Consider the following 14,890-nt stretch of genomic DNA (forward strand, 5'->3'; position numbering starts at 1 on the left):
TGATTTTCATTCATCAAAAATAATTATTCAGCTTCTACCAAAATCAATTTCATTCAACAGCAATATTTGTTCAACTTCAACCACAATTATTTTTATTCAACAATAATAATTATTCAGCTTCTATCATGCATAGTGATTTAATAACATACCTTCCGTTTATGACAAAGGTTTTAAAAGTTCCCGGACATTCAAAATATCATCATTCAACAAAATTCCCCGTCCCTCCCCCCAAACTACCCCGAACGCTGTCACAAATCCCTAGTGTTTTGGGTACCCAAAACACTGAAAGCGTAAGACTGATGCCAGTGAAATCATCCACAATTCTGTTCAAAACCCATTGTGTTTATATCAAGCTTAAGAACGCTTTAATTTATTGAGACAAAGCTTCGTAAAAAGATAAATGGGTTTTGAACAGAATTGTAGATGATTTCACTGGCATCAGTTTTACGCTTTCAGTGTTTTGGGTACCCAAAACACTAGGGATTTGTGACAGCGTTCGGGGTAGTTCGGGGGGAGGGACGGGGAATTTTGTTGAATGATGATATTTTGAATGTCCGGGAACTTTCAAAACTTTTGTCATAAACGAAGGTATGTTATTAAATCACTATGCATGATAGAAGCTGAATAATTATTATTGTTGAATAAAAATAATCGTGGTTGAAGTTGAACAAGTATTGTTGTTGAGTGAAATTGATTTTGGTAGAAGCTGAATAATTATTTTTGATGAATGAAAATCATTTGGGTTGAAGTTGAACAAATATTGTTGTTGAATGAAATTATTTTTGGTTGAAGTTGAACAAATATTTTTGTGGAATGAAAAGAATTTTGGTTGAAGTTGAAAGAAAATGCGTATTGTTGAATATAAATATAAAATGTTGAATGTAAATATATGTTGTTGAACATAAATATAAGTTGTTGAATATGAAGGTGCAAGTTGTTGAATTTTGCAACATTTGGCTAACCATAGTCACCTCAAAGTCTAATCTAATTAATTTGCAGTTTAACTTGCCGACATGCAGTCTTCAGGAATATTTGAAGATGTTCCATACTACAAACCTTAAAGAAAATCTCTTTTAAGAATTCCCGTTTTTATGAATTTCCATAAATGCAAGAAATAAAACTGCCGCTGAAGACACTAAGAAATGAGACGTCAGAACATTTATATCAAGTCAAAGTTTCTGGACGAGCCGCTAGATTGGCTTTTTGTTTGTTTATTCTGACCATGTAAACAAGAGTCACTGATTCGCCAGTTTTAATTGCAACTACTCGTGCGTGAAAAACAAAAGTGTCAAGTTACCACTTGAAACTAACAAATAAAAATATCATGTTACATTTCTCTCCAACAAAAACAAATTTCAAACCTCAGCAGTGTTCTCATTCATAACTAGCCGTCCGTAATTTCTTTGGTTTTGACAGAGAAACCACTTCAAATGAGTATCTCAGTATCGATTCCAAGGAACATTTCAACGAGAAGACTGTATTACTCCGTGAACAGCCACCTAAATAGCGCTACTTAATTGAAACTTGCATTCACAAACTGAAACATGTTGCGCAAACATAAACGGTTTGGACTGAATTCTTTTTTCGTGAACTGTACGTAATGCAAATGATATCGATGGGACCCTGGCGAATACCACCACGGACAAATGCCCCCTCAACATCCCAATGGTGCATTTGCCCTAAAAACAATCGTTCCTGTCCTAGAATTCACCAAGTTACTGAGCAGCTTAGACTCATTTCATTCGAAATTTCCCAGGGCAAAGCCTTGATGACATGTTAGTGTATTCCAAAGACTATGATTCTTCGGCTTATTATTGAATTTTGAACTGTTTTGAAACCCATCCACAAAGTCCTGGGCTCAACCATAGCAAACGGAAGCTTCGGAAAGGTCAGAAAAATACGTGTTTCTGTTTGTAGAAAAACAGAGATGGCCGTTCTAAAATCAGGATGAAATCTCCACACAAATGATTCACCTTAACAAGAGGCAATTTGACTGGTTGTTAATAGTAGCTCCAATCTGATTGGTGTGACATACATACATCTCTCACTCACTCACTCACTCATCCATTGACCCGTCCATAACATACCCCAGCGCGCCAACTAAGAGGTATTCTTTTCCAAAAAAAATAACTCAAAAATTAGCCTTTATTACCGACAAGCCATTGATTATTTTGTATACAATACAATTTACTGTTTCAGGTCCAACTTAATCAATTGTATTGTGCATACAAGTGCAATAAAAGTGATATGTGTAATCGCCATGTATCATCGGAATTGTTTCAGTTCTTTGAAGACTCTCTAATTGATTTCTCTGCTGAAACAAGATTACACATTGAATTTCCTCACTTTGTCTTAATTAACATGCACGGATCTGCCACATGTAAACAAGCCAAACGCACCGCCACAACGACCTTGCAGAGCCTTACAATGGCGTCATATATGTGACCTCTATTTAATGTGGACACTAAAAGTAGCTAATATCTTCTGCAGTTGTTATGGCATATACTTATTTATTGTATATATATTGCTTACCAGCAAAGACCTGACTTGGCAACAAAAGGCTTTCACTGAAGCTCCAAGTATAGCAATCTAGAGCTGCCAGCAGCATGTCAAACCAAAGGAATGTCTCTTTCAATGAAAATGGCCCACCAATATCTGACAGGGTGGGATATTGCTGAATACCATTCTGCCCCCCACCTCCACCTTCAAATCTAACAGCACAATAAAAGAAAAATTCAACAGGTACAGTAAGTTCAAAATATTAAAATTATTACCTGGTCTTGCAGTGCAAGACAAAAAGAAAAAAATAATAAATAAATAAATAAATAAATAAAAACTATAGTTGTCCAACCTTTTGATGTTCCTAACATCATTTTCAAGGAAACAGTGAAAATATAGAGGTGACATAAGAATTTAAATAAGTGAAAAAAACACAATTAACAATTTTTGTACATATTATATGTCTGAGTAACTTTGCGCTGATGTAATCTACTTGCGCGTTAAAGGATGGTCACCGTTCTTTGATTATTATTATAAACTGAGCAGCAAACAATAACAGTAAACAAGCTGCATGAAGTTAACATCTCTGTCTACACAATTGAAAAAAATTAATTTAAAAAACAACTTCCAAAACTAAACTTAAAGAGCAAAATTGCATTCCTCGGACTATAGTGTATACACTACACAATTTTATTTTATTAATTATTTATTTACTTTACGCAGCACTCATGTTGATAGCAGTTTTTATAAATGAAATGGTCACCCTGCATAAATATGTTTATCTCTTTATTTAATTATGTACATTTTCTATTTGCACAGCAAAGTGGCCAAAAAATTGCAATTTTTTGCTTCAGATATAAACAACATTACATCTTAGCTATTTTGTGGGCGCTTTGGGATTTTTGTTTACGTAATAGATGAAAGTGGGCTTGCAACTGGCATCAAAATATCTTTAGAACCTATTTATCTTGACGCCTTTTTTCATTCATTTGCTGACTTCTATGGCTCTTGTGCTTTTTAAAGACGCCACAATTATTTTGAACTGTACATCATTGGAACTATTATTTCTTAAACTATTTCCTGCTTATGCGTAAAAGCAGTGTTTGTGGAAAACATTGTCAGAAAAAATAACTTTCATTCACGACCATAATTAAATCCATGTGTAAGGACTTAGAAGCTATTTGCTTTCCAGCTATTTTCTGCTCGTGCCTGCAACAACACGGTCCTTGTCTTCGAGTATGCTGTGTAAGTTTAAACAAAAAACATAAACCACTGTAGATTATTACACCTTGTGATCTGAGTTACTCTTGTGTTTTCTAAGACACCAAATGCATTTCAATCAGTACACTACATTGTATAACAGAACAATGCACAAAATTTGGCGAACTTCACTTGCATTGATTTTGCACAGTAGTGTACTGCACTAAATATAAAACAATATTATTTTTTTCAAACCTGTGAACAAAAAATGATTGATGATCTTGATACGTTTTCTTCATCCATTCGGCAGCAGAGCTTACACCTATCAGATAAAAGGAAAAAATTAATATGATTTGCCAATTAAAAGGTGAAAATATTAAATTGAACAACTCCTCAGTCAAGATTTAGCAGAGCTAAGGACATTCACACTCACATCCTTACTGTAAATACCAGGTATTTTGCTAGCACATTGAGCAAGTACACAGAGCGCGAGACTAAACAAAAAGTGTTGATGGCCGCTGCATTAAATTGTGGGGATTTCATGATTTGTACACCTGGTGAGCCCACTGTTCTTTTAATGCTAGTAAGGTGAGATTATCATCTGTGTTAATGATCTCCCCTTTCACAAAATACATAAATGAGTGTGAAAAATTCAATTTTGTCACTTTTTCTACTCTGCAACACTGAAGTTCTCTAATAAGCCCCAGTGGAGGACTTGCAGTTATCCTCAGGGATGTTATTTCTAAACAATTGGTTGGTACAGTATGTATACGCATATAGGATCATTTTATTGGAGTTCAACACAAAATCATTGTTGACATTTCTGTGTTTCCAATTTTCTCAACACCAATACCAATCAATGCAACCAATAGTACCTTGAATGAGAAGCTTCTGAAAACAATGGGGTCTGATATTATTAACCACATGACCTGAGACCAGGCACAGTTCGTATTTCATAGCTTGTTTTATACTTTTTCATTTTGTCAGTGACCAGACCTGTGCTCCCAATTGGCTGACTCATCAGCTAGACTTCGACTTCGACTATCAAATCACTAAATTAGTGAAAATTTTACTAAAGCCTTTGACAAGAGGCGAGTATGGCATATTCACATCCCAAACATAAAGTTGATTCAGTGTGCACTATCTATGAATAAAGATTGTTATATCATTCACGCAATTGACAGCGTGTTAGGAGCAACAATCATCGAACCAACTGCAATTTTCACAATATTTTTCTCTTTTTTGTGTGCAATAATGAACTCATTGGCTAGACACAAATTTAAATGTTTACTCGACAGGAGCTATAAAATAACTGACCTATTTAAAATATTACGAATACGGTCTCTGCTCTTCATTTAGTGTACGAATTTGGTTCAGAATGAGTATTGGACATTCTCATTGCGAATCAAAACCCTGCCATGATATGAGTGCCATTCACATCATTTACGAAGTTATGCATCTGTACATTCTTCTCTCTCCCTTAAAGTGCTTTAACCTGGTCTTACTACCTCTGACACTGCTCCCAGAGATTATGCAATATGTTTCATATTATATCTAAGACTTTACCTGGCAGAAGTGGTGCCAGCTGACAGAGAAGTCTCATACATTGATGTCGGCACTCAGTGCTTGGTTTACCACATTGCTTGACAAGCCATGGGATGATATGAATCAAGGTTATGGCACTTAAAGTTCCAAATCCCCTGTACATTAAAAACAGTGCTGGTCAAAATCATACGGTCAACAAGACAATTCCATGATACACTAGAGGAAAATGATGGAAATGAAATGTAATGAAATTTACACATTGATCGATCATTAAATGCTCATGCAACCCTTGCATTCCTAGAGAAATATATATGTAATTAATTTATTGTAATACAGTAGAACCCCGGTAAGTCGAACTCGGATAACTTGAACTCCCCCGCTAACTCCAACCAAGTCCCATTTCCCTTGGATTTGACCCCCCTTTTCAGTCATTTTAACTCGATTAACTCAAACTCGAATAACTCGACTTCCCCGCTAACTCAAACTAAATTTCATTTCCCTTGATAAAAATTTACCCCGATAACTTGAATTCTGGTTGATGTAACTCAACAGGGATGTCATTGTATTTGCTTTTCTCGTCATGTAATCGGTAAAAACACTCAAAACTAACACCACGGCAATACGATTTTATTAGAGCAACCGACCGTTCACATATTTGAGAGTCATTTCCAGATCTTTTGAGTCATACTGGATGCGGTGCCTTTAGCTGTCACTGTATACTGAAGTGCCGAAAAATCAGTAAACTATCAATTATTAACATGGCAAGTTGGATATTCAATCGAACCCGATAATTCGAACCCCCGCTAACTTGAACTGTTTTTCGTTTCCCTTCAGAGTTTGAGTTACCGGGGTTCTACTGCATATAGATTTAGCCAAGCCTAAAAGTGGAGCTCCTGGACCAGGGTGTTCAAAGCCCGATTAAGCTAACCCAGGATAAGCGAAAATTTTGATTTGAGTTTTGTAACTTTACGGTGAGGTTTTCCGTTTATGCTCTTCACCTTCTGTTTGGAGTTTGAATAATCTCAAGGTCCTCAAAATACACAAAACAACCAACCTCGTTCCCAAGACTTTTCCCAAATGAACGAGGTTGCAAAACAAAAGCAGGGAAAAACATTTGTATACAAGAAAAAACTATACTTCGGTTAGCTTTTATAATCCTGGGTTAGCATTAACCAGCTTCCAGAAAACCCGGCCCTGTTTAAAACAAGTTGACCTGACATGAGCCTGTGATCCAATCAAAACCAGCAATTGCTCAGTGGTCAACTTCAAAATAACATGTGACTGGTCAGCAGATACCTTGTTTTGACAGATATCAATTGACCATAACATGGATGTCCAATATCAAAGAGGGATGTTACAGACCGAGGGAGCATGTCTCTCTCAACCTACAAGCAATACTGCTAGCCCACGAGCAATACCGCTAGCCATGATAACCATGACAAAATCAATTCATGGGTTTCCTTTTCTTTCCTATATGTGTATGGGGCTCCGCTTGGTCGCCCTTTTGGCTGCTGGAGCTCTGCTATAATTTACAAGGATAAAGTTATGTAATAAAAAATCTAAGACATAATTGTTCAGAACTCTTGTACGAGTAACAGGAAAACTTAATTTCTTTTCCGAATTACAAGTATAATGAAAAAGAAAAACATTTCAAGGAATCAACATTCATTGCTATTATGTATGTTGTTATAATTATTCTGATACAGAGAACAGCCAAGTCAAGTTTCTTTTGAGACATCATAGAGAGAACCTGACCTAGAGGTGAGCATATTTCGATCAACCACTGCATTCATGACCTTTAACCGGTTATACAAGTACACTGTATATAATGACAGAGACATGGAGGCATTGTTTATTTCAGAAAATTCCTACTAGGCAAAACATAATTCTGGTCTTTTTTGCTTTTTATACTCTGCACGGATTAAACACGGAGTGATCCTATATAACGAGGCTGAGGTGTTCAGCCTGCCAATCACAAATCCCAACGGAAGACCAATGCTCCCATTTGATTGGCTTATTCACTCAGGTCTAATTTTAGCGCACTGTCACAAAATTCTGGAGAGCGACGGGTGTAATTTTCTGGTTTATTTTACAGTAAGCAAGGCCTTTTGAACTAAATGTATGATAGCCTCAGGAAAAGGGTTTACAAAGAAAATTGACTTTTTTAATTTCAAAAAACCTATCGTATGAATTCGAGCTGTTCACTCAAATGTGTCTTTGCTCCTTTGAGGATTAACGCTGTTGAGAAATAAGCATAAGCATAAGCATAAGCAAAAGAAAAACGAACAGTTCCGTTTTTCTTGTGCTTATGCTTATGTCGAGTGCGTTACTAGTGAAAACTGCACAAGACAAATAAGTGGGTTCATTCTTCTTATGTTTCAGCTTATGCTTATGTTTATGTCGTGGCTGTTTTCACTTGTGCTTATGCTTATGCTTGTGCTTATGTTCTAGTGAAAACCAGCCCTTATAGGATCACTCCGCGTTTAAGTTTTCTTCTGTGAGGATACATCAGTTATTTTACAAAAATGTTCTCAATTATACGTACCTAGGAATTCTTCTTCGCTTGTTTTCCTTGTTTAGCAGCTGTGCTCTTGCTCGGATGATTCTCTCCAGGTGAGAAATAACTTGGACACACTGATCTCGAGTACCTGTAAAATTTTTAAACCTGCAATTCAAGAGTTCTAAAACTCCTTTTAACGGGATGTTTTTATGGCTTGGAGCGCAATGAAAACTGAGCACATGACCAAACAGTTTGCGGTCAGGAATGAAAACCTGGTTGAAGGAATGATAATTATTTCTCATTTGAATTTTGTTTATATGATGCGACTCTCATGCACCACTCAATTCCATTGTTAATGACCAGTAAGACAGCAGTGGATATCGTTTATATGTAGAGAACAAATCCATCTGGCTGAATGATTAATTTGATGTTTAATTCTAAACTAATTTCTGTTTCTGTGCAATTGGCATCTTCTATGAAATTAGGGCATTAATTATAGTGTGATTGCCAAACTGAAAGTGAGTAAGTAATAAAGCGAAAAAGTGACTTTGTGCTCACGCCATACATAAGTTGCACATGATTCAGATGAGCACCCCAGGTGCTAATCTACTTTTGGTAGCTCAAGGAGGAGCACTTACATATATTGCAATGTGGCACCTTTTTCTTTTTTTGGCATGAATGACACAGCACATTAATGAACAACAACAACTGTAACTTTTACAACAATTGTAACAATAGTAGTAAGTCATAGTCAAACATTCTCTTGTTTAGTCAAACACTATAATATGTTCAACATTGTTCAGTTATAAACTCAACCCATTTTTGATCAAATGTGATGAACAAAGATATCTCAGCCAATTTGAATCAGAGATGTTTGATTCTTGGCAGTGCGATTCTACTAGAGGTGCTCCACAATATGAGCTTAACATTTTTGTCACCACAGCAACATACTGGGTTCCAAACCTGCCTGATATTAAAGACTCTTCTGGCCACCTTAGGGGTTCTATATTGACATTTGCAAATGGTGCCTTATCTGCACGATCCAGCAAGCATATAAATTTGTTAGGTCTAGTTCATGGCCTTATTTAAATTGAAATCAGGTTGGAGGCGAATGGAAAAGAGTAAGTTGTAATGAGAACGGAAATTTTTATAGCTGTAGGTGTGTTGCATGTAGAACTAATAGCCTACCAAGTTACAATGGTTTCTGCTGCAAATTGACCAAGATAGCTCTATTTATATATTTGATGTAATATTTGGTTGAGTGTGTGACGTCATCACTCCTCTCATTTGCATATTTTACATATTTTTCAAACTTAAAGTAGTACTATGATCAAATATTTCCCCACTGATTTTTTAGGTGTATCACATAGAATTCCATGAAAGAATAAAAATGCTGTTTGCCGTTTGAAAATATCTGCATTAGTTCTGGAGATATTTAAGTTTGAAAAATGTGTAAAATATGCAAATGAGATGACTGATGACATCATACACTCAACCCAATTTTATATCAAGTATATAAATAAAGCTATCTTGGTTAATTTGCAGTGCAGACCATTGAAACTTGGTAGGCTAATAGTTCTACAGGAAGTCCTCACCCAAGTCCTCACCCGCTTGATTTCAATATGTTAGTGATTTTCAGCTTGTAAAACATTAAACAAGGCCACAAACTTGAGCTAACATATTTCTATGCTTGCTGGACCAAGCATATGAGGCACCATTTGCAAATAACAAAATGGAACGCCAAAGGTGGCCAGAAATGCCTCTAATATTGGGGAGGTCTGGAACCCAGTGTGTTGCCATGGTAACCAAACTGCTAAGCTCATATTGTGGAGCACATTTAGTAGAATCTTTCTGCAAAGAATCAACCATTTCTGATCCAAATTGGATGAGATATCTTTTTTCATCATATTTCATCAAAATTTGGTCAAGTGTATGACGTCATCACTGGGCTAACTTGCATATTTTAAAAACTTGAATATCTCTGGAACGAAAAGAGATATTTGAATACAGTAAACAGCATTTTTCTTCTCACACAGGCTACTTGTTTATGTTTTAAAATGGCTGCGATAGGAAAGATGCGATTTTTGTCACAGTACCACTTTAAATATCTCCAGAACCAATGCAGATATTTTGATACGGTAAACAGCATTTTTATTTTTTTGTGGAATTCAATGTGAATAATGTAAAAATTCAAGAGGTAAAAATTTGACCGTTGTACATGTTGGTTTATTCATAACCAAGTCTAACATTCTTAAATCTAAAAATTAATTTTCTCTCAAGTAAGCTGTACCTTTTGCCTGGTCATCACTGTGTGCAAGAGACAAACTTTCCAAGTAATTTACAAGGATTTCCAACACAAAAATGTCTACCAATGAAGACTCCTCCCTAAATGTTAAATGTTCAATATTGTTAGAGCATGATGAATTCACTACGATAGCAATTTAGAGGTTTACTTATGAATAGGAAAGGATAGGGTACTTTATTTAAAGTGGCAATATATTCTTAGCCATACAGCTAGTTTACAGATATCCCACTACTACAATTAACATAACTACAGTAACTACAGCAACGATGATATTAAAAGCTATAACATATTCATACAATAAAAATTGAAAATTTCATCAATAGACTATGATACTGTAAAATTTACGAAGTGCCCGTAGCTCACCATCTGTACTTTGCAAAGTGCTCGTCGCTCGCAAGACAAATTTGATCACTGCTCATGCTCGCAGAAATAAACGCACTGCTCGCATGCTCGCAAAGACCATTTGATACCCCCCATCACCCTGTGTTTAACCCCAGCAAACATCAATTGTGCTGCAAAGTTTAGAGGGATGTCTTTAAACGACCAACCCCTTAGTGGACCAGACCTAACTAACACTATTGTGGGTTAGTTAACAAGATCTGGTCAAGATCAAGTAGCCCTTGCAGCACACGTGGAGGCCAGGTTCCACCAGGTCAGAGTGTCACCAGACGATTATGATGCATTTAGATTTCTCTTAAATGTCTATTTTCCGCTAGGTGGAATTTCTCTTTTATTAAAAGGAAACATTTTGCACCAAGTAATCTGGCTGACACCATTCAAACAATTCTAGCAGCCAACTGTGCCTTGTCGGATGCCAAATTATGTCAGTTAGCTTCACGTGAGCTTCAGTGCAGTACAGACTAGGTGGACACTCAAGGAGATCTAAAGCTTTCTAATCTGACGTTGTGAACACTTCTCAAGAAGAAGCTAAATTTTACCAGACATTGCAGTTTGCAACATGGAAGGTTTTTCTGGTTATATTATTCCTGAGAAATGTAGACAACGTGGCATTTAGTCTACCAATCATTTTGAATTTTGGTTTCGATGATTGGCAAATTGTTTTCCCGCTGAGTTACTGAAAAAAGATTCAATGCAACCGACGCTTTATTTGGAGGATTCTAGGATCTAACAGATTGAGCTCTGACAAGCTCTGAAGGTTAAATAGTAATAGTAATACTCTACACGTTTTAATGTCTCTAGACTTCCTACCTTTGGGGGTGCCTTTTGCAAAGAATCATTATGCCCGTCTGTTTCAATAAAACGTCACCAAAACGAGGAAGCATGCATGTTCCTCTAATGTTTCCCAGTTTTGCCATACGGGAATTGAGCACATTTTAATGAGAATCTGAGCATGCAAGCAGTGGCAGAAATTTTGCAAGCACGAGCAAGTGAGCACTCATCTAATTTTGCAAGCAATTTCAGCAAAGTCCAAATTTTGCGAGTACTTTAAAATTGAACAGGACGATTTGATACCCCTTGATGGGGGAGGTACCATGGTGGTTTATCTTTCATGACAAGCTTGTCTTATGGAACTCTATATGCATGCCCCTTAATCATGTAATGTCCAATGGTTGCTTTGTATTTTTCAAACAGCTCGGCATCTTGCAGGAATCTCTTCTTCAACAGTTGTAGTCTTCATTCTGCCATGATCCAATTGTCAGGAAGGTTAGGCACGGGCTCCCTCCAGGGAAGAGCCAGTTGATAATGGCCACCAACCAACTTGGCTGAACTCTTCATCACTGCTAGAGCCTTTTTGTCTTCAACGGATATGGAAACCTTGCAATCAGGAATCAGACCAGCATTGTCATTCTTCCAGAATCTTTCAAGTTGCTGCATTAGAACACCTTCTTCCTTCTGCCTATTGGCATCCGTTCCAGTGGTGAACGAATAGCATATGGGCCACCTTTGTTGCTACACCTTTCTTCCAGTACCCAAAAGGCCTCTGGGACATTGCATCCTATGATCAGCTCGGCCTTGGTCCCATTGATGCTTGGTTAATTGATGTCTTACAAAAGAGGCCATCTTCTAGTGCCTTGGTCAGTTGGAATGCTGTGGCTCAAGACATTTACTTTGTCAACAGTCCACAGTCTGTAGATTTCCAACTTGTCCAACCTGTCGATGGCTTCAAGTGTTAAGCTAATATCTTAACCAAACTTAGGACTATCTTGCTTCTCTTACATTGTTAAGTAGACCGTTCTCTGTTCTCCTTGAATACCCAGATGCACTGCCAAGCCTTTAGCACACAGGGAGACATTCGATCCATTATTGAAGAGAAGGGCATAGGTCAACAATTCCCTGCTCTATTTCAGACTATGAACCTTCACTGGCACTATCCTGAAGCACACTTTACCACTTCCAGCTTAAGAGTAGTGTGCGATTGTCCACCTAGGATATGGGGAGATTGGTGGCTTGAGTAGCTTGAGTATCTTGTAAAGCTTGTGGTATTTGAGTAGTCTGAGTGATGCTCTCTTCACTGGCCTGATTAATATATTGTTCGATCCTTGATGATAGGGAGGATGGAGCAGGGTGTGATGCCTTCGCTTTCAAACATCAACTTGACATGTACTCATGGTTAGGCAGCCCCAAGTGATTAATGACCATAATAAATTAATTTATACTGAAGCAGTAGTGGCAAAGCTGAGCCTTCCTCATTATCTGAACACGTCCACCAAAGGTCTTTCTTTCAAAGTTGTGCCATTTCATCAAAACATGATTCCTGTTACAGGCTGGGCAAACACAGATCTTCGCATTTAAATGTCACTCACTCCCTGAACCACACCTTGACTGGTTGCCTTGTTTGCCTGATGCGGTTCCTTGGGGGTTAACCATGGTGATACGGGTGAATGATGGGTCACTCGATTTTGAACTCGGCTTTGGTTTAGTAACACTCCATTTACTGTCAGGTGCAACATCCATAACGCTTCCAAATACTGGATTATAATTTACTGCCTTTGCTGCTACAAACATGGAAATGCCCTTGATGTTTGGTCTCTTACCAGATTGCTGGATACCGTCTGCCACTTCAACAAACTTAGTGCGAAGATGAAAATTAATGGTAATCTTTGTACAACTCTTCGGTGGTTATCAGTGCTGTTGATCTCATCTAGATAACCAATAGACTCGAGGGTGTGTTAACAGTTTTTTAGCTGGTCGGCAAATTCAAGTAATCCTGAACAATTGGACAGATTTATTTGAGGACCCTCAGTGATCTTGCTGGCAAACTCGGCAGCAATTGTACACCGATGACCAAAGCGCCCCTTGAGCAATTTCCTTGCAGCCATGTATGCCTTTCAAGGACCATTACCATGCAGTACTCAATCTTCTTTGCATCACCCATTGTTTACTGCAGTAGATACATGAGATTTTCACTTTCATTCATTGTGTTTTGTTCAGTAGTATTCTCAAACAAGTGACCAGATAAAACTCCAATACTCCATAGGGTTGCCATCAAATATGGATTAGTCTGGTTTGGGCAAAGCAAATCCTTGTCTTATCGTCAAAACCAGGTTATCTAGCATGTCTTCAACGATGGCAAAATCGCTGTCTACAGAATCTGTAGGAGAGAGTTCACTATCTGGTCACTATTATCACTACATTAACTTTGCTCCTTTCAATATGAGCTTTGACATCTTTAACTTCTTTGGGTCAACTTTGCATTTTGAACTAACTCCTCCAGCACACAGACCAGGTTGCTTGAAAATGTTCGGTATTGCTCCTCCAAAGGGAGAATAATCTTTGAGGATCTTTGCTTGAACAGGCACTTGCTTGAGTTAGTATTTGGCTTCCAAAATTGACGTTCCATATTCATTTCCTCTTGTTTTCTAAAACGTTCTTGTTTTTCCTTCAACTGCTCCACTTTAAGGCACGCCAAAGCTTCCTTGGCCTTTAACTTCTTAATAGACACACGCATTGAGTTGCAACTTTGAAGAGAACCAGTAATGCTTGTGGAATCTTCCGGTCGGATCTCTGTTCCCTCATGAGTTCTTGAATGAGATTTTACATAGTTGATCCATCGCTTGATATTTGAATCGAAATGCTCCTTTCTCTGACAATATTCCTGGAAATAAGGTCCTTCACGATTTCTCCAGTTAGCATTGCGATGTACTTGTAATGGGCTTTCTCGAAACAACCAAATGCTTCAATAAGTTCTAACAATTTCTTTGAGACTTCTTCCACATTTCTCGCATCTTCTAGGAGGGTCTCAGTTGCTCAACACAACGTTGTGACTCACGACAAACCTCCTGATCTTGAATTCTTAAATCGAAGACTTTCGAGTGCTTCTGTAAAATGAACTCTCCTTCTACTGCTACTTCCAAACTCATCCATGACAAAGTTACATAAATCTTCAAATGAAATGTGGTCGAAATCCACACGGCTAAGTAATTCACACTTTTACAAGTGGTTCGCTATTTTTGTGACTACGACAACTAAAGCATAGAGACAATGCAACTAAAAAATTAATGGCAGAACAATAGAAACAACGGATGAAAAAATGTACATGAAAGTATGAAAGGTTAGGTAACCAAAAACAATAACAAATACATGTACAAATATGCACAGAATAACTGAAATACAGAAAACAAAGGACTAAAACATGAAAGCACAACAAATTTGAGGCTCTGCGACTACTAAAAATAGTCTTACAAGGGGTATGTGCCTACATGTAGTTTCATTCAAGGCAAAGAAAAACAACGACAACAAATTAAGCCTCCTTCACACAAGCAACACAACGGCATAATTTCTTAAAAGATATTGATGAAGATGCCTTAACTGTGGATATCTGGCTAAATTATTCACTGTATAGTTTCCCAGTTCTCAGATGAAACATAAATAGACTTACA

At 37.3% G+C, this 14,890-nt stretch overlaps 1 protein-coding gene and 1 pseudogene across 2 annotated transcripts in view; both read right to left on the reverse strand.

The window, feature by feature from the left end:
- LOC110046028 (DNA-dependent protein kinase catalytic subunit-like) overlaps positions 1–14,890 on the reverse strand; it is a 290,155-nt gene that overhangs the window by 85,541 nt on the left and 189,724 nt on the right. For both annotated transcript variants that reach the window (XM_089289604.1, XM_089289605.1), the window contains 5 exons: positions 10,035–10,129; positions 7,790–7,892; positions 5,266–5,399; positions 3,955–4,021; positions 2,533–2,711 (listed from right to left, as the gene is read on the reverse strand). In XM_089289604.1, coding sequence (XP_089145730.1) covers positions 2,533–2,711; positions 3,955–4,021; positions 5,266–5,399; positions 7,790–7,892; positions 10,035–10,129 — 578 coding nt within the window. The remainder of the gene's footprint in view (positions 1–2,532; positions 2,712–3,954; positions 4,022–5,265; positions 5,400–7,789; positions 7,893–10,034; positions 10,130–14,890) is intronic.
- LOC149111981 (uncharacterized) lies at positions 11,625–14,839 on the reverse strand (annotated as a pseudogene).

This window comes from Orbicella faveolata, unplaced genomic scaffold, assembly GCF_042242905.1.
Source record: "Orbicella faveolata isolate gen_17 unplaced genomic scaffold, um_ofav_v1 contig_2, whole genome shotgun sequence".
NCBI classification, from domain to species: domain Eukaryota; kingdom Metazoa; phylum Cnidaria; class Anthozoa; order Scleractinia; family Merulinidae; genus Orbicella; species Orbicella faveolata.